At 37.3% G+C, this 25,024-nt stretch overlaps 1 protein-coding gene across 3 annotated transcripts in view; it reads right to left on the reverse strand.

Moving 5' to 3' along the window:
• The window catches only part of LRP6 (LDL receptor related protein 6), a 126,188-nt gene extending 101,514 nt beyond the window's left edge, over nucleotides 1-24,674 (reverse strand). The window contains exons 1-2 of one of the 3 annotated variants that reach the window (XM_010986227.3): nucleotides 24,319-24,673; nucleotides 8,368-8,761 (exon numbers count right to left, since the gene is read on the reverse strand). In XM_010986227.3, coding sequence (XP_010984529.1) covers nucleotides 8,368-8,761; nucleotides 24,319-24,373 — 449 coding nt within the window. In that variant the 5' untranslated portion in view covers nucleotides 24,374-24,673. Of the gene's footprint in view, nucleotides 1-8,367; nucleotides 8,762-24,318 lie in introns of all 3 variants that reach the window. The other 2 variants (XM_031444081.2, XM_031444080.2) reach the window with 2 other exon arrangements.
• Between the last annotated feature and the right edge of the window lie 350 nt (nucleotides 24,675-25,024).

Consider the following 25,024-nt stretch of genomic DNA (forward strand, 5'->3'; position numbering starts at 1 on the left):
TATTACAATCCACAGCATGTAATTTCCACGATTAGGTAAGGATAAAACAGTAAATTTTCCAAAATATTCACAAACTCGTAGTCTAGTATGTGTACGCAATCTGAATCCAGTTTGCCCTAGCAAAAATACTCAGAAATGTTGGGTTTCAATAAATCTAAACTGAAGGGATAAATTTTCACCTTTTACAAGATGTAATTACATACAAAGGTGGCCAATTAAGACAACATTTAGAATTGAGTCATAAAAACTAAGTGAACCAGATCTATAGTAGGTCATAAATCACTTCATGATCTTTGAAGTTACTTACATAATACTACCCATAATTAAAAGACGTTATTAGTACGCATATTAGTAAGTATGAATAATGCCCAACTGTCCACATATCATCCACATATATCCTCAATAAGAAAAGGTAATATTTAAAAAATAGAAGCTAGAATTTCTATTTCTGGTAATTTGGTCACAACACAACCAGAAAACTCTCCTTTTACAAAACACCTCGGACCACCAGTTAGTCTTTTTATTTGATTTATACATTGCTATGGTCTGAATGTGTGTGCCTCCTCAAAATTCTTCTGTTGAAATCCTAACTCTCAAAGATGACAGCATTAGAATGTGGGGCCTCTGGGAGGGGCTTAGTCATAAGGGCAGAGCTGTCATGAACGAGATTAAGTGCCTCATAAAAGAGGCTCCCGAGAGACCCCCAGGCCCTTCCACCACGTGAGGACTCAGCAAGAAGGTGCACGAACCGGGAAGAGGACCCTCACCGGAAGCAGACCATACTAGCACCTCCCAGCCTCCAGAACTGAAAGCAATAAATTTATGTGATAAGCCATTCAGTCTGTGGTGTACTGTAATAGCAGCCCAAACGGACTGAGACACACATATACACAAAATGAAAATGTATAAACACTCCTTTAAACGTACAGCTAAGGTAGCATGAAAGTAGGGGAAATCTCTAGAGAGCCAAAAATTAATAGGCAAGTAAAAACCAGTAAGTGCTTGATGCTACAGCAACCCTGAAGGATATACTCATCTGAGAAACTGAGGAACTTCCGTTTCAATGGCAAAGCAGGGAAAAAGGCAAGGCCCTGACACACAGGAAGCACTGTCAGGAGACTTCTGCACAAAGACTCTCAGGAAACAATGAAGTAGGAAAATCTGCCATTGGCAGAGGGAGGCAAAGCAGCTTTTTTCTGCTTTGGCCTAGACTCTGAAAAGCTAGGAAAAATCACCACAGACTTTGTAACCAGAAAATATCCTCACATAGGTTTAGAGTTTGAATTTCTTATATCTACACTGTACAAAACTCCTAACTCCATAAATTAAATATGAAAAATGATCTCTGAACAGAATAACATAAGCCTACACATACGTCAAAACTGCAACAAAGTCTGTGCATTTTACTATGTATAAGCTATACCTGAATTTAAAAATAAAAGATAAAGTGGTCCCTGGATACACCTCTAGGGTGCTTGCCAAAAGCAAACCAAAAGCTCTCTGGAAAAGTAAGACCACGCCCCACCACTTCCACGAAGTTACTCACAATTCTCAAAGATAACCCCTCTGAAGATGTGCTCACAATCCAAAATTATAAAACCCCTAGGGAAACAGTTCACTTTAAGCAAGAATCAGGAAATATAACAAAGAAAAGAATTGGATTTCCAAGAACTTCAGACAACTGAACAATCCGATAAAGATTCTAAATACTTAAAATGATTAACACATATAAAAAAAAAAACACATGAGACAAGACATCACAAAACAATAATAGACATCCCTGATGAAACAACATATAAAATGATCTCAGTGGATGATAAAACAATAAATGGATGAGAAACTAGATACTGGCATGGGTGTAAAAGGATACTAATCACTTGAAGACTATAGGAGGAGGAAAAGCTCAACATTCTAATAAAAATATTACCTTTCCCCATATGAATTTACTGAACAATCTTAGCATCACTACAAGTAGGACAAGACATTACGTACTTTCTGATGTGATGAATACAAAGTACTCAGTACTATCTATGAAGCATTTGTGCCAAAACATTGAACTTGTTGTTAACCAAGTCTTCTATCATAAATTTCATTTTACAAGAAACATAAAGAGATAAAAGTCAAACAACAGAAGAATCTCTTTAAAAAACCAAAATCTGGAATATTCTACAGGACTACTGTAGAATCTTTTCAATAAGTCAAAAGGGAGAGGGAAAAAAGGAGGGAATGCTCTAGAGAAACCTAGGAGGCATAATGAAATGCAACCTGTGAATCTTGTTTTAGATCCTAATTCCACACCAACTATAAAATGGCATTTCTGAGACTATTAGATATTAGAATATAAACCAAATAATTTTAATATTAAAGACATGTTCATTTCTTGTGTGTGGAAGACAATGGTACTATGGTTTGGGAAGACAATGTCGACTTTTCAGAGATGCAAAATGAACTATTCACAAGTGAGATATTACTGTGTGGATTTGCTTTAAAAACTTCAGCTAACAAAATAGCCTAAATTTTTAAACATAGGAGAGTGGCTGAATAAACTATGGCATGAGGCATATTCACACAATGGAATACTATGCAGTCACACACACAAAAAAAGACTGAGAAAAATCTCTATGAAATGATATGGAATGATATTCAGGATGTGAAGTAAAAAAAGAAAGTGCAAAAGAGCATCTTTAACATGTTCCTCTTCCGTGTAAGAAAAAAAGGGACTATAAGAAAATATATATATGTAGCTCATTTGTGGAAAAACGAATTCAATAAGATAAAACCAGAAATAAAAGACAGTAAGGTATCTCCAGAGGATAAATGGGAACAGGCTGGAAAGGGGAAATGGGACCAAGGCAGAAGGATAGGAAGGAAGGACACTACTCTAAGTGTAACTTTTTGTGTCATCTCTAACTCTTAGAAATCAATTATTTCACATAACCCCAAAATAAATTGGGAATTAAAATCAACCAGGATATGGGGGGATATTAAAAATGGAATACAAACAGTAATAAATATATTATAAATGCCACATTGCAATGGGTGGGAAAGAAATTACCTAAATAAATTTGGAAGACAGTATTTTGAATCTACTGACAGTATTTCTGTAGTATTACATTCTAGATAGTAAATTCGTTAGCTAGAAGATCCTTAAAATTCCCAACCAGTCCCAGGATTTAATGAGCAGAAAATAGGCCTTCCCCAATTTATCAGGACCTCTTTCAAAACTGTAAGTTACTGACAGTTCATAGCAAAATCTTTCACAACAGGACCAGTGCTTTACAATATGGAGCTTTAGGATGACTGGCTATTCGCTTTGATGCAAAAGTGATGGAAATGGATATGATCTAGGGAAAGAATAAAGAGAATGATGCACTTTCAAACTTTAAGAGTTAATGAAGAAAGGAAAAGCATGGTCCAAGTGGTGGGAAAACCAACAGTATAAAAATCACAGTTTTAAGACTTTGAGAGAAAAATTTCTAAAAAGAACTTGGTATCTGTAACAAATGCTGCAAAAAAAAAAAAAAAAAAACAACTAAAGGCAATCTTTTTATTCCTACTTCACAAATTAGCTATCACAAACTCCTCTTTCCAAAATCTTAAAGGCTCAATGACATAAATACTAGGTGTGGTCAAACAAATCTGCTATAATTTCTGAAGAGCCAATCACACTGGAATATAGCAAGGGTATATAAACTCCCCAAAATGCAGGGCCAATACTCAGTTAAAGGTATTCTATTCTTTACTCTCATAAAATTCCATTCTTCTTCCTGCTAAGGATGAATTAAAAGGTCAATGCTGCAAGCAAGGAAAGCTTTTATTAAAAAGGTAAAGCTATTAAGAGACTGGGCTACATAAAGTCATTTAGTCATACTGCAAATATTTCCCTTTTCAGTATTCCTTCAATAGAAGTGGTCCTGGATATAAGAAACATAAAAATATTAGACCACATAATCAAAACTCAATTTGTGATGTGATGGATATCACTAGATATAAAGAATTAAAAACTGGATGAGGTTTAAGGTATTTTTAAGAAAAGAGAAAAGCCCGACACTAACATTTGAGAATATATATAAATATATACACACAGGTATTTATTCTTTAAAAAAAGTTTTCTCTTCCAAGGGCCTTCATTCCTATCCCAGAGGCTAGTAAAGGTAAAACTTTAATCCAGATTTCCTGGATTAGTGGCTTTTCCAACACACTCTTAATTTTTAGATAATCTCAAAAAAAAAAATCTACCCCCAAACATATCTGAATCTATCTATATAATCTGCCTAAAAGTAATAGGCTACATTATTCATTCTTCATGTAAAAAGAATCCTTTGACATTTTTAAGTATTTCTCAGTTCACATCAAGGAGAACTAGAAAAAAGGTTTACACTGGTTTTAGGGGTGAAATAGCCCTAAAAAAGGAGGTCAAGTGTGATGACATATACAAGGGCAGCAGAAGCAAAATTTTAAGCGTCTGTTGTGCAGAAACACAGTTCTAACCGTAGCGTACCTAAACTAGACCTGAATGTGTAATTTAAAATTTTTAATGTAGGTATGTAGAGTACTTTCTTTAAATGTCTCACTTTTAAAACTTAATGTCAAAACTGAAAGGAACTCATTATAGAAATGAGGAAACTGAGGTCCAAAGAAAATAAAGTAACCTGCTTGGTAAATAATAGAGGTAGATGTGACATAAAACAAACTCTACTGAGTATATTTTTATAAAATATGATCTTGATAACTTCTAATGAAGAGACTAAAAATAGTAATTATGTTTTAAATAAACCAATTGCAATCAAAACCATATTGATTTAGAATGCACAAGACCATGCTAAAATTTACATCTGCTCAGAAGGCCAATGTTTCTATCAAGGACAATTTATAGGATTATAAAAGAAAATAGAAAGCCCTGTCATTCAGAAAATATTTACTGCACACCTACTATGTGGCAGGAACTATTTTAGTCATTTGGGATATACCAGTGTAGAAAATACTTTTAAACATACTCAAGATATGAGAATTGTGTGTATATAATTGATAGGAAATTATAAATCATTCTTTTTTTTCTAAACTAGGTCTGCAAGCATTTTTAAAGCAGAACTTTCAGTGTTGTTAGTATTATTCTTAACAATGATAAAAATGTATTTTTAAAATATGTATCTTTCAAAGCTGTTCAGTATGAATTCAGTTCAGTCTGAATTCACTAAAGTTTAACTTTTTAAAAAATATTCAAAATGATCTGGAATACAAACAGATCCTTAACAAACAACCTTTAGAACTGCTTTATCTGCACCTCAAACAGCAGGCCTCGCCATCACTAAAGTCAGTACAGTCAGCCACTGAATAACAGATTAAGGAACACCACTATGAGCGGCCACAGAGGAATCACCTCTCACTACAAAGTAAGGACACTGCCTTTTGTTTTGTGGTTGTTCATTTCTGGAACAATTTCCATATACACATTTCCCTGTTACTCATTCTGAATTCTACACTGCCAGTCACTCAAAAGAGAGAAAAAAAATCTCAGACTAATAGAGGCCAAATTTAGGGAGGGAAATAAAAATCTTCCCTCAGCCTAGGCTAAATGCACTGATTGCACAAAGAACCCCATACATCCGAAAGCACAGATGTCTGCGCTAGTTCCCAGGGCTCAAACAATACCACTCATTCAGTAGCTTTCCTTTCACTTAAGCTGAAGGGAGAGAGCTCCGTCAGCTCTTCTGAACCTCATAACCCAGGATATCCTGGAACTCTGATAAAGCCACCTTTTTCCTCAGCACTGTTTTCATGTACTTTCTCTGGAACGCAAACTTCGTTTTTCCCCCAAAAAATAAATCTGGAAATCATCTCTTCTGTTTGATAAGTGATACACTCAATCCAAAATTACTTTTCCATTAAACACAAATCTAAGATCAAAACCGAAAAACTGTTTGATAAAACATATATTTTAATGCATGACTTTAAAATAAAATTTTAAATATACTTCATCATGCTAATTACCAAATGCATACCATTTGGCTGCATTCTATTTACTTCCAGTTGCATAATTTTTAAAAATAGACATGATACAAAATAACCTTCCAAAAATTAAAATAAATTTTACAATTGTTAAAGGAGGAAAAAAGTGATTTACACACACAACGTGCGCGCGCATACACACACACACACACACACACACTCAACACTAGCCACAGATATCAAAATAATGAAAGGTATTTCATTAAGTGTTTGACCAAACCCCTATTAGGCCTCAGGAAAAACATACTTATTCTTCACTGAACATCCCTTAGAAGCTTAAGTAACACAACTTTCTACCTTCAAAGCACATTAATTGATTCTTCCAGTAATATCCTTTATCAGCTGAGTCTGGCAAATTCTCACCTTAAATACTGGTAAATGTCATAGGTAAATTGAAGCCACGGAAACCATAATGTATTTTTTAATCACATGGCAAACTTATTTCCTAAGATGCTTATCGGACCTGCCACCCAAAAGTAAAGCTCACAGTTTTAGGGGGCAAAATGAGAATGATTCATTCACTCATTAAATTATGAGATTCTGAATGGTCAAGACTTGTCTATAAATTCAGCTCCCCTGACTCTGTACTATCACATAGTCACTATCCCTTATGGATATAATCAAGATGCTGCTCCAGATTGTGGTAATCAAGCTGTTTTATCCACCGAGCTTCCTTAAGAGCTCTCGTAGCCTTTCTAATTCCTTTAACACGCATCCCCTCTCCACACACATACAACATAATGCAAATAAACATGCTTTGAAGGAAAGGTTCTCTCTCCCATGTCTTCTGTCCTTAAATAGATACTATATCCTTAAAGATATTCCCTTCCCTCCCCAAGAATACAAAAAGCAAAGCTCTGAACATATTAACAATTTAATAGATATTTGGGTAAATTCCCATCATCACCCTTAAGAGTTAAGACTGAATTTGTCAAAAGGAAAAAAAGAAAAAAAGAACTATTTATCTTTTCACCAAAGTATTACTCCCTAATAACTACTGAAAGTACCAAAATCCTGTGTGTTCTACAAAGCAGTAACCTCAGAAGCATTGCAACACTGAGACTGAACGAACTTTGTTGGCAAAACAGATTCCATTTCTCAAAAATATCTTTTAAGTTTTCAACAACCAAATTCTTCAATCAGCAGTTTACCATACATCCAACATCTGTGACTGCCTCCTTGGGACATTCAATCCTTTTTCCTACCGCCAGAGCCAGTATATTTTCTGATGCTTTATTAAGAGACCTTCTGACTACAGCAGATACCTCTTAATGCCCCTCTAAAAACACATTTTGTATATATTATATATAGTGTATATATATGTGTTTTCCAGAATGTCCCACCCTAAAATTTTGCTATACCATTCTCCATATTACTTTTTGCAATTAGACAAATGTTTTCATTTTCCTACATCTTCTTTAATCTTTGTCACCAAATAAGGACTGATATCAAGACAAAGGAGCACATATAAACTTTTGTTTCATTTTCCACAATTTTAATTTATTACATAGTATTAATCTACTCCCTTCTATAAATGAATTTTAAAGCAGATTCCAATATACTTGTAAGTCAAAGAAAACGAAGTATTAAAACAGTTATTCACAGATTATTTACCTTTAGATGTTTAACCAATTATTAGTAACTCACTTCAGGTTCATGTTTCATTATTTATAGCTAGTCATGACAAACTTTGGCATGACAACATACTCAGCAGAGAAATATCAAGGAATGGTATATGGCAGGACTGAAAGACAGTAACAGAGAAGCATGTGGGGACAGAGTTCACATTTTATAATAAGGCTTGCCCATAGTTTAAAGTTTCTCTTCTCATTAGAAAATAAAATTTTACAGCAAATACATGTTTAGCTAACGAGAAATAAGTCATTTATTAACTTTATTTTTCACTCAACATTTATATACTAAATAATACCTCAGAACTTAACATAAAAGATAGTAGTAATATAAAATAATCCTGATTATAATAAAAGTTGTAAGATTCAGACATTTTTTATATCATCCTGAGCTATCAAATACTACTCTTATTATCATTCCTTCTTCTCTGCCTTCTAATTATCCTCTCATAATTATGAAAAATAAATGCAGAGAAAAACCAAGAACCATAAGTATGGCTATCCCATAACTGCTATGAGAAACACAAAACTATTTACAGAAACACTTTACTTTAAGAACACAACATAACTTCCCATATTCAGTTACACTTGACAAAGAAACCCAAAGAATATAAAACTGGCATCTGATGTTTCTTTTCTCTTAGAGGTAAGGGGTATCTATGCTAATGGAGAGAAACCAGCCAGGAAAAGGAGATACAATAAGCTTTGTACATTACACAAAACTTACCCACTTGAAGGATCTAAGGCAATAGCTCTGGGTTGATCCAATTCTTGCCAAAATAAAACTTTTCGTAAAGATCCATCTAAATTAGAGACTTCAATACGGTTAGTTTCAGAATCTGTCCAGTATAATTTTTCTCCAAGCCAATCACATGCCAGCCCATCAGGGGACAGTAATCCAGAAACAACAACATTCTGTACACTCTCAGTTTTGTTGAACTCTGTTCGTTTAATGGCTTCTTCGCTGACATCACTCCAGTATATCAAGCCATGACTAAACACAAAGTCCACCGCAGCTGCATCCTCCAAGCCTCCAACTACAATCGTAGCATTCTCTTTGCCATTTGAAGCATCAACCAATCGTAAATCCCTTCTGTTTGCATAAAGCAACAAAGGGGCCGCTAGATCAAAAAAAAGAAAAATATGTAAGTCAAAAAGAAGAAAATGTATTGGTTCCTACAAACTGAGTTTCAAATCAGCATTAGGGAGTAAATACCATCAAAAATAAAGAGTAAGTAAATGTACAGAAAATTGCAAAACACAAAATACTGTTCTTGCAGCATTTTAAATACAAAAGAGTTGCAAGATGGGGAATTAATTCTACCAGGACAGTCTTTACTTGTTAAAATAGTCTGTCAGATAAAATTTAAAAGGTTCGCCATTCAAGAACTGGCAAGTATATGGAGCTGCTGGACCACTCATACTCCACTGGGGGGAATGTAAAATGGTGCAGCCACTTTGGAAAGCAGTTTGGCAGTTTTTTAAAAGGTTAAAAATACAGCCTACTATATGATCCAGCCATCCCATGCCTAGATAAGTACTCAAGAGAAATTAAAGTATATGTCAATACAAAGACCTGTGCATAAATGTACATAGCAGCTTATCTGTAATAATCCAAACTGGAACCAACCCAAATGTCATCAACAGACTAACTGATAAACAAACTGTGATAAAGCAATACAATAAATAGTAATGAACTATTTGTACATGTAACTCAGGTGAATCTCAAAATAGTTATGCAGAGTGAAAGAAGTCAGACAGAAATGAAGAGTATATATTACATGACTCCATTTATTTAAAACTTTAGAAAATTTAGGTAATCTACTGTGACAAAAAGTAGATCAGCTGTTGTCTGGAGGTGGCGAGAGAGGGTGGAAAAGAAAAGGAGGGAGTGATCATAACAAGGCATCAGGAAACTTCTGTATTATACTATACTGACTGTGGTGATGGCTCCAGAAGTGTATATGTCAAAACTTATTAAATTTTAAACTTTACATACATACACATTATTGTATCATCAATTATTGCTTTATTGTACCATCAATTATACCTTCATAAAATTGCTGAATAAACAGTCTGGAAGAGATAGTTCTTAATACAACCATTTTTATTCTGTTTTATATGATTAGAATGAATTTTGAATAAGAGCTAATACCAAAAGTAAATATAAAGCCTATCCTAAAGGAATGATATTTAACTATGAGAAAGCTGAAGCTGTTAGGACTGAAGCAGTATAAATCCCATGTATTGAGTTTTTTAAGTATTTATTTCAAGCTTCTGACATTTACTTTCCTGATACCAACAGTAATTAAAAATCTAAGAGTACCACTATCCAAAAGAACTTTCTGTGATGATAGAAATGTTCTCTTCACCATGAATACAAATAGCCAGTGGTCACATGTGGCTATAGAGCACTTCAAACACGGCTAGTATGACTAAGAAATTAAATTTTTAATTTTATTTAACCTTAATTCATTTAAAGTAGACAAGTGGTTGTATGGATAGGACAGATCTAAAGTTTGAGATGAAAAACACAAATGAGGCAGCAAAAATAAGACCACAGATACAATGCAATGATCTATGATCTTCTCTCACGACTACTTACTAACGGTCTAAAACTGTGTCATCCAAAGCCCAGACCAAGTACCACTGAAAAGTAACCACTCCCTCCTTAAGAAATTAATTAAATTTCAAAAGATTAAGGTGCTCAAAAACGTGTAAAGAAAAAAATGAGGTTCAAGACAGTTTATGGATTATGTCTGACAAATCGAGTTATGTAGTCCACCATTTTCATCTGTAAGTACAAGATGAACTTTCCTTCCAACTAAGCTTAAATCTAACTTTCCTCATCAAAAACAAATGGACAGATAGCTTTTTAAAAAAGTGACCAAGAATCCTTTCTGCTTGTTCTGCGTACCTACTGCAACTGTTAGCAAATTAGTAAATTTCCCTCAGATTCACTTTAACTCATTTCAAGCCTTCATACATTACACTGATTTATCAGTCTGCACAGTGTTCACCACACTGTCTCATACTGGGTCCCTCATATACTATGGGCCAATTATAAAAATCATAAAAATGATCTCTACTAGTTAAGGGTACAATGCTAAGTGTTGCATAGGGCTAAGAAATAGCCCCAGAGCATTTAAAATTTAAAATCCAAGAGTGGTAATAATCTGGTATTTATTGGGCACCTTTCTTTATGGCACTTTCCCTGGAAAACTGTACCTAATCTGTACATGGCATTCGGTGGCAGCTAAATGTCTTTAATGACTTTCAAGTCAAACATTAACATTTCTACTGAATATGTGGTCTACAAAATTCAAAGAACCTTTCTGGTCATTTAAGGTCTCAAAAGCCTTATGAGTACAAAAGAAAAAAAGGAGGGGGGTATGAACAAGTAAACTTCTTTTAAGCTAGCAGTACTAATTACAACTGAAGATTTCTAAAGGACTGTACATAAACCTACACACTATTAAAAGGAAATTCCACAGTTCATCCTGTCCAACCATCCTTCACTTAAGTATTTTCTAAAATGTTGTCACCAATACCTATTTAGCAACATATTACACAGGATGCATGAAAGATATCATTTGATTTGTAATACTGGTTTTTTTTCCCCATTCTTTCTGCCACCTCCCCTGCCAGGTTACTGTGGACAAATAAATGTGAGGCAAGGACAATCCAGGCAAGGATCCCGTCTTAACTGCCTCTCCCATGTGGGAGGTGGGGAGGCTAAGCCCACGCTCTAGGAAACGGAGCCAGGTGTAATACTGTTTTAATCTACTAAAGAAATACACTGGATCCACACACACTTGCCCTGAGTTGTAGCACATGTGCCATGCACTCAGTATCTTCCACTCCCAAGAGCTAATCCTGCTTCCTAATACCCAGAAAACCCAAATAACCACTGTATCTCTGAAGGTTAGTGAACCTTCCCTGGTGCTTAGAAAGCCTTATTTTCCTTTATTAACTTTCTACCAATCTTTCTCCAGTAACCTTTCTAAACTTCTTCTACTTTCCTAAAGACAAACTCCAAGCTTTGAATCCTTCATCCCAAATCATCTCACTAAATAATCTCAGTGAAGCAGGAAGCAAGGTAAGTGTCAACATCCCCAACATCTTAATTTAAACTTCTCAAAAATCTCTCTATCTCCCACAGATCCTCCTTTATTTTATCCTCAGTCTCAAATGACTAGTTGCCCTTCCTCCTTTCTAAGGTTAACGCAATACTTCTGGTTCAGTATCCCTACCTCCTCCCTGCAACATTGCTATATCAACTGTTCCCTATTTCTTGTATTTGAAATGGCTCCTGCCAGGTCCCTGCTATCAAAAATATTTTGTTTTAATAACGCTAGCCTTGCTACCACCAAGGGAATAATTATACTTCTCCTAACCACAAAATCTTGTAATATTGGAATACAAGTCATACCACCAGCCATTAGCTATTAACTCCCTTAGTCTAACTTCTCACCCATCACTCAACTGAAACTGTTTTCTCCAAATCCTCATGACCAAATCCAACTGGCCTTTTCTCAGGCCTTATCCTTGACCTCTCTGCAGCATTCAACGTTGACCATCCCCCAGCTACGTAGAATGGCCTCCTTCTACAATACTATTAGTCTTCTGGTCATGCTTCATCTGCCTTTTAGTTTCAAAGCTTCCTCCCACTGCCCAAATACAGGTATCCTTAAGATTCTCTGTTGTTCCCCCAAATAATAGTGGAAGAGAAAATTATCCAAGTTCATCTGGTCAACAAGCAACTCTACTCAGGTAATTCAAGTTATCATCTCCATCCTAAACTTCAGTTCTGCACATACAGCTTCTTGCTGGCCATCTCTACCAGCCATAAAATTAAATTTTATCACCTTTCTCCCAAAAAACCCTTCAAGGTCATTGGTAACACAATTTTCCTAATCCTACTTGTGTGCTATGGAGCCACCTTTGATGCCTCCCTTTCCCCCAATTACTGTCTTGTTGATTCTTCTTTAGCATGTCCTTAAATCTGCCTCTTCTTTTCCACCCACTATCCTACTCTAGACCCTCATGACCTCATGCTTGAACTACCTTCATAGTAAACGATCTCAACACTGTCCCTTCCCTTTTCTACTTCTAATACTTCTACTTTGTCCAACTCAAAAAGCTATTTTCTTTGTCTAAAATTAAAAAGCCTCCATACCTCAGGCCTCTACTGAGTGACTTCTACTTATGACTCCACTTACCTTTTAGTCTCTACCTCATACAAATTAGTTTTCTACACATCAGCTGTGAGCACATCATACTCCATCACCACAGTGTATTCACTTTCCTGCCCACTTCATGTTTCTCTCTTATTATCCCAGCAAGAAAGTCCTTCAAGGCCAGATTCAAACCTTATCTATTCCAAGAATCTTTCCAGTTGCCTCAGCTTTCTTTCTTTGCACCCTCACAGTTTTCACCATTTATTTGATATTAGCATTTTTGAAAGTATATTTCCTTCTTTCACTAGGATCTCTACCACTTGGAAACAGGAGCCATATCTTTTAACTAATTTCATCCCCAATCCCCAGCACAATTCACTGTATGACCGTAATATGAAAAACATATTTACTAGTATTTAAAATAAATTTTTCAGAACCTGATCTAAAAACATACTTATCAAAAAAAAAAAAAAAGCCCATACTTGTCATAAACCCAAAAGGATTTTACATTAAGTACTAGCCAAGCACACACAAATGCCCATCTTACCCACTGACTTGGCTTGACCAAAGTTTAGTCAGGTTTCCCTCCTCCCCAAGACCCCTAAACTTTGGCTAACTCTAAGCTTAAGCAAGCCAATCCAGAACATCCTCTATTAAGGACTCACTCGGAGCATGAACTGACCACATACACATACACACACACACAAATCTCCTGTTAAAACTGTCCTGGTCATGGCATCTGCTACCTCTACCCACTTGTCCCACTCTCTCACAAAGATCCTGCTGGCACTATTCACTTCTACCTATGAGTAAAGCCTTTTTGTTTCTGATTCTGAGATACCTGCATACCTTGTGGTCAGAGCATTCTTCCTATTGCGAAAGTCTTTTCAAATAAAGTCTCTCCCTGCCAAATAGGGATTATTTTTATTTGACATTTGTATGATGACATGACTTGGATGAGGACTGGACCTCACCTAAGGACCCGCACCATCACCACCTCTATAATGATGCTTTGTGAGTCATTTAAACTCCTCTCCAGCTTACAGATTCAGGGATCTTTCCTTGAGTTCAACTTTTGAAACAGTGCTGCAAACATCTTACCTGTTGCAACACGGTAAGAAGTTACTCTGGTATTTCACAGCAAAGAATTTTTTTCATTGGCTCTTAAAGCAGTCGATCACACACCACCTTGGAGCAGGAATATTCCCATCTCTTCCATGAGGCCTCTTCCATCTTCCCAGACTTCTCTAGTGGAGATTACACAAGGAAACTTCCTGGCTCCTCACAAGAGAATACTCTTTCCCAGCTCCTTTCAATTCTTATGCCTGGTTTAATTATCTAATTCCATAGGTAATTCTCACTCTACTAAGCGCCCTCCCTTTTCTTCTCCCACTGACCCGGTGCTTCACCAGTACAGCACTAATTCAATTCAGTATCTTCAAAAATGGCAAAATTTTACCAAAGACAATTCAGAACTTCAATGTCTTCCTTGGAAAACGGGATCTCAACGGGATCTCCCTAAAACCTCTCCTTTCCCATCACCCTCTCTCTTCCTTCCTCCTTTTCACCACCCTCAGTCTTCCCTTCAGGTCCATGAACCCTTCAACTAGCCTCCTTTAATGCCCTCATCTCCTCCACCCCTCTACCCACCCATCAACTTTCCCTTCTAACTCCAACCTCTCAACTCCCTGCAGTTACTGGAGATTTAAGGCTCCATTTTCCCCACTACAGACTCACTAGGGGCTCAGGGACCTGAAGTTAAAAATACAAACTGGAAATAGGCTGGATCTTTTATCCACTCAAATGAGCTTTAGAGGCACCCAGACAGCCCTTGGTCTCTCTTCAGTTCCTCACTCAAAACTCAGTCCACAGCCTCCATAATATTACACATCAGGGCAAAGAAAATCTTAAAAGGTCTCTTCAGCCTTCGTACTGAGTAGGTAAACTCAACGTGCCCCATCTGCTAGAAACAATTAAAGGTAAAGGAAGGATCAGAGCTAGCTCTTCTAAAAACAAACCAGCAGTGAGTTGAAACTCAGACTGAAGCTATTAAGCTCTTTATTTATATGTTTCTGTATGTACATGTGTATGTATGTTATAGGTGTATATAAAATATTTTTCTACCTCCAGATGGTATTGCCAAGTATAATTTTAGACTATAAAATCCCTTAATTAAAGGAGTTTCATTCTGATTAGCTTGAAGATAAATAAGTGCTCATATAAAAGTACTCCTAAGATTTCCAGAAGTTAAGGAAATTAAACTTCTTATATTTTCACAAGTTTGTTTGTTTTTTAATAGAAACTAACCCATATGTTTTAAGAATCCAAGTTAACATACATTTAGGCAGATCTTCGGTATATTCAAGTACATACCTGAATATGTACTTCCTAAATTTTTACAGGTTTACTGACAGAATAAACTAACATTATATCTACATTTGTATTTAGACAAGTTGAATCATTTTTCTGACAAATTTTATTTCAAAAGTAATTATGTCTTGTAATAAGCCAACTTGAAGATAGTTTCCAAAATCTTCCAGTATCTTAAAACCTTAGACTTATGCTAAGTTAGTTCATGGTTATTCATTAAATATCTAGGTCATTTCTAAGTAACAGAACACACTGAAGTGTAAGTATTTCAAGTTTATATAGGTTTTTATGTCTTATTTTTATGGTACCAAGAAGCTATGTATATTTGAGTCAATTAATGAATACATTCATTTTTACCACATTGAAAAGCTGTACTGTCTGGAAGTGTATGGCTATAAAAAGTTGTGAGATGTATATTCATAAGCTTTGTCAGTCTACTACAAAATGTTGGTGTATGACAGACGGTTCACAATTATCTACCTCATAGTTTTCTCTCTGTAAAATAGTAGTTACTGTAATTGTTTTAATCTTGTAGGTAAATGAGACTGTACTAGGAGAAATAATGAAAGAAAGGAACAACTTTGCATGCAAGGTATGCAGAATGTGTTTTTAAGGAAAAAGAAAACAATCCTAAAGTAAAATGACTAACTGTTCCAGAATGAGAAAGAGGAAGATGCAGAACAAAACCTGAATGGACAGAGAAAGTTATAACAAACTCATGGAAAAAAAAGAATTTCATTTGTCATGGTCAGAGCCAGCTAGTATTTGACAGGTTTATTTGTAAGGATGTCAAAAAGCACTTCAATATCAAACATCATATTTGTACAAAATTAAAATTTGGTTTTCTAGTTAAATGATAAAATTTTCTTGGGTTATTGGTCTGCTCTTAAAGAAGTTATAAAAGGTGTTTTTTTGCCTTCTGAATAATCAGTCTCCCTAGAAGCCAAAAATTCAGCGTCTCTTCAGAATTTTCTGTGTTCGGTGTTGATCTTATCATGTCTTACTATTTTTTTAAAGAGTCTTCCCATTTTTGAAAGAGCTAACGTTATCATCATGTTCTTTCCTATGTTCACTTAAAAAAATTTTTTTCTTGGCACCAGCTAAAAAGGTTGCCAGGTATTTCTTTTTCATTGACCCAATCGAATGTTCAAACCTCCTGACAACTTTCTACATCCTGCTTTTTCAAAATCAAATACTGAATGATGTCTTTTGCACCTACAACTGCCTTTAAAATTTCCTAAAAGGCCCCTGGAAGTTCACAAAGAACTAATTCTTTCACCATGTAAAAAGAAAAGTGTTAAAAATAACTACCTGGTTTATCTGATCACTGTTACGATTTGCATGGGAAGCACTGTCAAATCAGAAGAGACGCTTACCCTCCCGAGATTAAATCTGCATGGGTAAAATGTTAATATGATTATTTCAACAACTGTATGAAGTTCCTAGACATTTATCAATAGCCTCAGTGTCCACAATATGTTTCTATTTATCAAGAGTCCCAGTGCTGCTTTGTCTGATGTAAGACAATAGTACAGCATCATCAATTATAATCTTGATTCTTTTTCTTTAATACTTTTTAAAAATGGTACCTTGGTCACAACTTGACTTCTTTAATTTAAATACAGTATATTCTAGGTAGGCCAGTGAGTGGCTCTCCACTGGGGATTTACATCACTTACTTATGGAATTTTATTACACAGATGTTTAGGACTTCTTGATATATTCTTAATATACTCTAACTAAACTTGATGACACGTTTTATCTCAGGATTATTACATATCTTTAAGTTTTCCTTCCTAAGAAGTTTATATTAATTTATACTCATAGATTCGATGTAGTATCTAGTCTTTTAAAATAAGATTAATCATTATGCTTATAGATATTTTGTCTAAAACTTTTCTGGACTGATTTTATCTTGGTTTGCATGTCATCAAACAACCAAACCTTCTCATCGACTGCATTATTTTTTATAACAAACTTTCATCAGCTCTTTCACTTTTAAAATTAACCACAGTAAGTTACCACCACCATTTTAAGTTGTCATCTACAGATAGTTTTTTGCTTTACTCCGATGCTTCCCTGAAAATGCCTATAAATCAGCTATAGGCCAAATGCTTGTCTTCAACCAAAAAAAGGACCGTTAAAAGAAGACTATACCAGGCACTCATGTGCACAAGCTTATGGTGGCGTCACTTAAATAATTTTAAGACTGTATCAGTGGACCGAGTCAGGATTCTCAAAAGGCTAGTGGAGAAGCAGATGGATTCATGAGACTTGCTAACTTAAGACCAAGCAGAACAAGAACTAATTACACAGGACTGAATAAATTGATAAAAGATGATTATGGGTTTTGTTTAAAATACTGCTGATGCTTCAAGGTCCTATCTTCTGTATATAAGGAATTCATTTTTCTTTTCTCTTAAGCTATCTATAATTTATTTACAATTTAAGCAAACCATACTTTTGAAAACAGAAATAAACCATTTATTTTTTCTCCCTACCTGACTCTTCCATAATTCAAAGACAAAACTCTTATTGAAAGAGCAGTCTTATTTCCATGGCAATATAGTTATTTGCATAGATTCAATGAAAGTCTGTCCTCCTAGTTGGAAACATTATTATGTAACCAAGGCTTTGACTGGTTATGCTTTATGTCATATTTGAAAATCATGCTCATTTAATCTACTACCACCAGACACTTCTAAAGAGCTGTCGTTGATTTTACGGAGCAATGCTTACAGTCTCCTTAGGAAAACTAGACTGGTACCTGGTTTACAGAGTTCCCAGACCTATATTAAGCAAGGTCAACTCCAGGCAGGCCCAGAAGCCACAGGATATTTGGGGGAACCCCAGGAATTTACCCAAATCTACAGGTACTGCAAGTAAAACCCAACAGTGAGTACCTGACTTGGCTTCTTGGTCTCAAGAGGCTTTTAAAAGTTCAATCCAAGATCCCTTATAAAAAGTTCCATCAAAGCAAACTTAAAATGCCTATGCCCACATAAATAATCAGGCCAAATCTAATGAGCCCGACTTTACAATGACTTTATTCTACCCTGTTATGGACTGAATATTTATGTCCCCCAAAATTCATATGCTGGAACCCTTCACTTCCCCTCATGTGATGGTGCTAGGAGGCAGGCCTTTGGGAGGTAATTAGGATTAGATGAGGTCGTAAGGGTGGAGTCCTCATGAATGGGATCAGTACCCTTATGAGAGTCCAGAGAGAGCTTGCTTCCTCTCTCTTCTCTGCCCTGTGAGGATACAAAGAGGTCAGCCGTCTGCAATCTGGAAGAGGGTCCTCACCAAAATCTGACCATTGCTGGCACTGTCCTGTTGGGCTACCAGCCTCCAGAACTGTGAGAAATACATTTCTGTTGTTTATAAGTCACCCAGTCCATAATATTTTTGTTATAGCAGCCTGAGCTGACTGAAACATATCCCTATTTGTTTTAAACAACAGCAGGACTAACCAAGTGCTCAGAATTGCCCTTCCTTATCCTCTGACTTGGCTTGATCAAATTTTGGTTAGGCTCTTCTCTCCTATAAGCCTCTAAATTTAAGCAAGCAGATGCAGAACTTCCTCTCTTAACAGCTTGTTCCAAGCCATCAACTGACCGCAGGAAATAAAAAATTCCTGTTAAACTATCCTGATAATGCAATCTGCTCACCCACACTCACACGGCCCACATGCCTACAAAGTTCCTGCTAGCACTGCTTACCCTTCTCCATGAGAGAAATCTTTCTGTGTTTTATTTTGAGATGCCTGCAGATCCTGCAGTCAGAACATTTTCCCTATTGCAATCATCCTTTCAAATAAGGTCTCTCCTTACCTAAATCTGGACTGGTTTTTATTTAACAGTAGTATGACAAAACACCTATATGCAAACTCCAAAATTACAATGACATTTATTTTTCCCTTATCAAAAATGATTAGTATCATTTTCAAAACCATAATAAGGTCCAGGTGAAATTAGGTACATATAGAAAGCACTGTATGTAAAACTACTGTCCAGAGTACCAGCAATCTGGCTTTGGGTCATTCATCTTTCTACTGTCAATAATAATTTATAAATTCACTTAATTAAAAAAATTTTTTTGGCCTAAAAATATGGTTTCACTTCACATCCCCAATCTCCTGGTACTTCCAAGCAAGGTACAACAGAAACAAAAATTAGCAAGTTACATTAAAGCTAAGAGGATTACAGCACCAGTAATTTTCACCAAACCAAGCCCAGGCACATTTTAGTATTTTCAAACATTCCGTAAGGATGCACACTTCCACAAATAACAAAAACAGCTCAAGAAACAAAAGCATGTGCTAATAACATCAAACAACATTGTTTTCCTTGTATTGATGATGACTCACATTTTAAACAAATAATCTCAAAGGTAAATATCCTTTTCTTTAGGTTGCCTAGTTCATGTATCTGATTAAATTTCAGTTATTCACATGCAACAGTGTTCTGTTCATCAAGAGAGGGCTCGTTTTACAGAAGAAAAGACTCTTATACAAAGAGTCAAACATACAATACAGGAACTCAGTACAGAATTTACCCATCCTACAAGAAGTCCATCAACTGGATAATTTTAATTGCCATAAACAAATAACACAATGGTAAAATGTCTCATTTAGACAATATCTTGATAAAATTATTTTGCCCTTAAGTATGGGCAACTTTTAAATAACTAAGTATCACAATCAACTAAGCTATTTATTCTGTAGTTTATGTATTATAATCACCTAAAGTAGTGTTCAAGTTGCAATCCTTTAGAAGGCAAAATAAATTTAGTAGATAGTGGCCACCTTATTTATACAAAACAAAACAGAAAATATCAGAAGGAAAAGCATTTCATGGAGTTTATTTCAGTTGCAGAAGAGTCAAAAAGTTCAAAAACCACTGGCCTAAAAACACTGACTGCCTACAACAGTGCCCAGAACTTAAATGTTTTACTGGTCTTTCCTAAGCATTAATATTTTTTTTTAATGTAGTCATTTTAACAATAGTGACCATTTATTCAAAGTCTACTCCTGACTGTGCACTGTGCTATCGCTTTGCAAACATTATATCTTCAGTTCTCACAGAAATCTTGGAAGGAATTATCTCCATCTAACAGAAGAAACTAAAGCTAAGTAACTTGTCCAAGGCTACACAAAATGGTAGAAGACTTGAACTTGGTTTATCAACAAAGCCCATACCTTTCTGCTACAGTGCCACTCTTCATAATCTTCTCTGAATATAAACTTGCACTAAAATTTCCATGATGAAAATTAATTTTCTCAGAATAGTTAACCATGGCCTGAACACAACTACAACCTGTTACCTGTTTTTCCAATATGTTCAAATTGCAAGTTCATAAAAATATTTTCCACTTATGGATCCCTTCACAGAATCTTCTTTGATATTCAAAAAAGACAATCCTTTCTGATAGCCAAAGGATATATAACTATATGGAAAAGTATTTCAGTTCAGCAAGTGGAAACCAATTAAAGAAAAAAAATTCTCCGAAAACCTGAACTATGAGGAATCACTATTAGGCTTAATGATAACAATGAGCTGAAACCCTAAGTTTCATAACCAAATTATTTCCTGGCCAGATAAGCAAATCTAAAGCCAAGTAAGTAAGCAGAGATTGAAGTACCAGATTCAACTATATAAAACTGTCTTCAAATATCGATTCACATGACTCAATCTAATGGTTAAAGGGTTACCTAGTCTAGGTTCTCTCCAAGTGTGTTGCTTGGAACAAAGGTTCAGCAGAATGTTAAAAGGATTTATGAAAGAATTCACTGTCAAGTTTGGGAAATAGTAAATTCAAGAAAGTTAAATCTGGTCTCCACTTCAGGACCTCTCAGAGCCCTTAACGTGTTAGCATGAAATGTGAACCTCCAAAAGAAGGACTCGTTATCCTAATGAGGATAATGAAGGTGTACAGAGATTAAGTGACTTACCCAAGGTCACACAGTTCACTAATGGCAAATTTAGAACCAAATTCTCCTGATTCCCATGCCAAAATTCATTCTGTCTCCCCAAGACCTCATTATACCTGATATTAAAGAATTTTCCAAGAACCACTTTTATAAAAATCTATGATGGGAAACACTAGTGGATTGTTCCAATAGTATTTACCACCACTCCACCAAAACAAATTACCCTCCTCCAAAAAATTAAGTAGCAAAGATTTCTTACAAAACAAACAAAGCCTTCTCAAAATGAGCTGGAACATATTTACAGATAACACACATTTAACAGTATTCTAAAACTTATATTCTTATTAAAAAATTTCCTCTAGGAAATCAGAGCTATCACCTTTTCTAAGAATGGTAAAGATGGCAACCTAGATTGTGAGGTCCATTGGCAGGCACCATGTACGTCTATTTCGCTCACCACTCAACCATCAGAGCCTGATATACAGTAGGTATTCCATACTTAATTGCTGAAAGAATGAACAATAAAATCCCTGCTCTAACATTAGTTAGCTGTAGGATCCTGATCAAGTTACAATCTCTGAATCTGAGTTTCACCACTTGCAAATGAAGTGGTTAGACCAGAATGACTAAGATCTCTTCTATCTTTAAGAATCTGTGAATCTCATACAAATTAAATCTCTAATCCCCAGCATTTGAGGATATGTCCAAAATCAAAACTTACAACAAAAAATAACATTTGCAAATCACTTTATATTCAGTACTTCATGTAATATACCCAGCAAATTTGCAAATTAGCTCGGTATTGCTACCCACATTTTATAGGTAAAGGAACTGGGGCACAGAGAAACTGATTGACTAGATCAGAATCACAAAGTTATTAAGTAGTAAAGCACAGACTTTAAACCCAAGAATTTAGTGTTGAAATTGTCAAATCTTTCCATTACACCTTGTCCTCTGACAACAGGGATAGGGATGCAGCCCAGATGATGACAGCGTTATTCCCTGGCTTTTAGCTATTGATTTAACAGGGCTACAGGACAAAAGGTCTCCCAACTCTCTCATCATCCTATCTCATTAATGTTAAAGCTCCAACTCTTCTGTGAAGAAAAATGATCTTAATGCAACAAATTAGTCACGTTTTTCTCCTTGGAGTCCAAGGTTAACTAGTATCACTATTTTAACAGAGAATATTATTATCAAGGAATGAAAAATATCCGAATTATGAACAAAAACCTATCACTGCAAGACAGTTTTAGTTCAAGTATGTACTCACGGTTAAGTACTTTAAATTCAAAAACTACCTTATACCATTACTAGGCTATATTTAAAATGAGCTTCACCTTTGGAAACTTTGCTAGTGGAAATAAGGCAATTTAAACTATTAACTCTTTTAGGTCTTCTTATGTAATATCATACTTCAAAATATTACTTCAAGTGCAACTTCTCTGAAGTCCAATAATGAACAAACCCAACCCTAGGCTCAAACCTGGTGTTAAACATGTGGCATTTACATCACACCCTTTCATTCCAAGAAATACAATTGGGCAACCAGAAGCATCCTGGGTTATGGATTTCAATTTCCCCAAGACTTTAACCCATCAGCTGACTCTCCTATTCGTTAACTCTGCTAACCTTCTGTCTCAAAATATATACATATTCCTACATCAAATGTAATTGTTTCTCACAGCTAGAGTAAAATCCTCTTTCAACAGGAAGTATACTATAAAAACATATACTTACTAAACCTCTTCAAGGATATACCACTGTACTAAATTCTCTGCCAAGAAAATTAAATGAGCACTAACCTGGAGTTTACGCATAGAAATAGTTTGGAATATACTTACAGTGAGTCGTAATTATTAACTACAAGTAAATACAACATGCGGACGTAATATTCCTGAAGAGTAAGTAAAGAAAAAAATTCCTCCTCCAAAAAAGCCGTCAATCACGACCACCCAAAATAAATATATACACACAGAAAGGCATATCCGGTTCATTTATAGCACAAGCCTTAGTACTACCGTGTTCTGGCAAATTCAGTAAGGTCGGACACTTAACAAAAGTTTTGCCTGTTACATTAATAGCTAAAAATCTCCTTAGCATCAAGAGATCTCATACCTGAAAAGAACTGACCAAGAACACAAGCGAGAATTTTAACAAAACCAAAGCTACAAGTCACTGCATCAAATTGGAACTTAAATTCCTCTGCTGGTAAATGCCCCACAGCGTCAGGCTCACCACCACTTCAACACTGCTAAGTTTGAGACGAGCTGCTGAAATCTTGCGGGCCAGTCAAAAACCTTAGTGAACTGTCACAAAATAAGTCACAGCGTATCTGACAGCTTTGCGGGCCAATTAAAAAAAAAAAAAAGACCATCGAATTTACGAGATTCTCGGGGCCAATTACCTAAAATAGCCTACATGATTTACTTAAGCGCCAAGCAGTCCCCAGGGGGAGAGCAGCAGATGATACTGAGGTCCCAGGACAGGCTCCTCTCCGCCGAGGATGACTTTCCTACTTGGTGCCAACTGTACACTTGCATGCTCCGAAAATAGGGGCAAGTCCTGAATACCAAGGGTTACAAGGGCAACGTTTCTATTTTATTATGGACTGAAGCCCAGACGATTCCCAAGGCTAAACACTCGACCTATAACCTCGAAGTCACTTTCCAACTGTGCTCTCACCCACGATCATTATATCCCCAACGGAAGCCAATTATTAGTTGTAACAAGGCCTGGAAAAATAGTAAGAGGGCTCTAAAAGTTCACGGGACAGACAATAGGTGGGGGCTTCGAGGGAGAAAGAAGCCCAACGTTGAAGCATCCTGGGCTCAAACATTCCGAGAGCCAAAATACATACAAAGCCCCTCGTCCCTGGTGACTCCAGGCGGAGACTCACAGAGCCTCAGTCACTCCGCCAGAATGGGGCTCCGGGGGTCCCCCAGACCGGCAGCGCGGGCGGAGGCTCCGATCCGCCTCGACCAGGTCGGGCAAGCGAGGTGGGGGCTGCAGCGTGGCCGGGCGGAGCGCGCAGCCCCTTCCCGCGGCCCCTTCCTCCCTCCTTCCCCACGACCAGGCCTCTCCCCGCTCCTCTTCCCCGTCCTCGCCTCCTTCCCTCCCCTCCCCCCAGACACACACAGAACAAGGCCCCCTTCCCCCGCAAACCCACCAACTTTCCCGTCCCCCCGCTTCCCACCTCTCAGGAGCACGCAGAAACTGCAGGCCAGGAGGCTCCTCAGGACGGCCCCCATCTTCCCTTCTCGCGTTCGCGTCGCTCACCGGCGAGGGGCGGCCCGAGGAGGGGGAGGCGAGGAGCCGGGGCGGCCGCCGCAGCGGCAGGTCTGCACGCTCATGCTTCCCAGCTTTCCAGACACAGAAGAAAGAAAGGGGCACGTCAAGGCTCCGCGCGCGCCGCAGCCCTCTCTACCGCGCCGCTCCGCCCGGGGCTCGCGCGACGCCAGCGTCTGCTTCCATCCCGCCGCCTCCTCCCCCGGCGCCCCGTTTCCCCCGCGCAGCTCCTCATTCAGCCTCTTCCTCTCACGCAGCGGCGCAGGGATACGGCGACAGCCGCCGCCGCCGCCGCCACGGGTCGCCGCCGAGGTCTCCCTGCGCGCGGGGGAGCCCCCTCCCTCGGCACCGCCTCCCGGGCAGTCTTAAAAGCCAGAGGGGGCCGCGCGCCCAGCCTCGGCTTGGAGACCCCGGGAGATCCGCGGCGCGAACGGAGGCGGGCAGGAGGGGAAAGGCCGCCCGGCGGCGCATTCCGATGGGATTCTTTCGCCGGCCGGCCCCTTCGGCCCTCCCCGCGGAGGGCGTGAAGCGACGTCGAACAATATCGGAGCCGGCGTGGTCGGGACTACTTTCTGCGGCTCGGCCGGGCCGCCGCCTGCTCCGCTCTTTGTGCG

This window comes from Camelus dromedarius, chromosome 25 (genome assembly GCF_036321535.1).
Source record: "Camelus dromedarius isolate mCamDro1 chromosome 25, mCamDro1.pat, whole genome shotgun sequence".
Classification (NCBI taxonomy): domain Eukaryota; kingdom Metazoa; phylum Chordata; class Mammalia; order Artiodactyla; family Camelidae; genus Camelus; species Camelus dromedarius.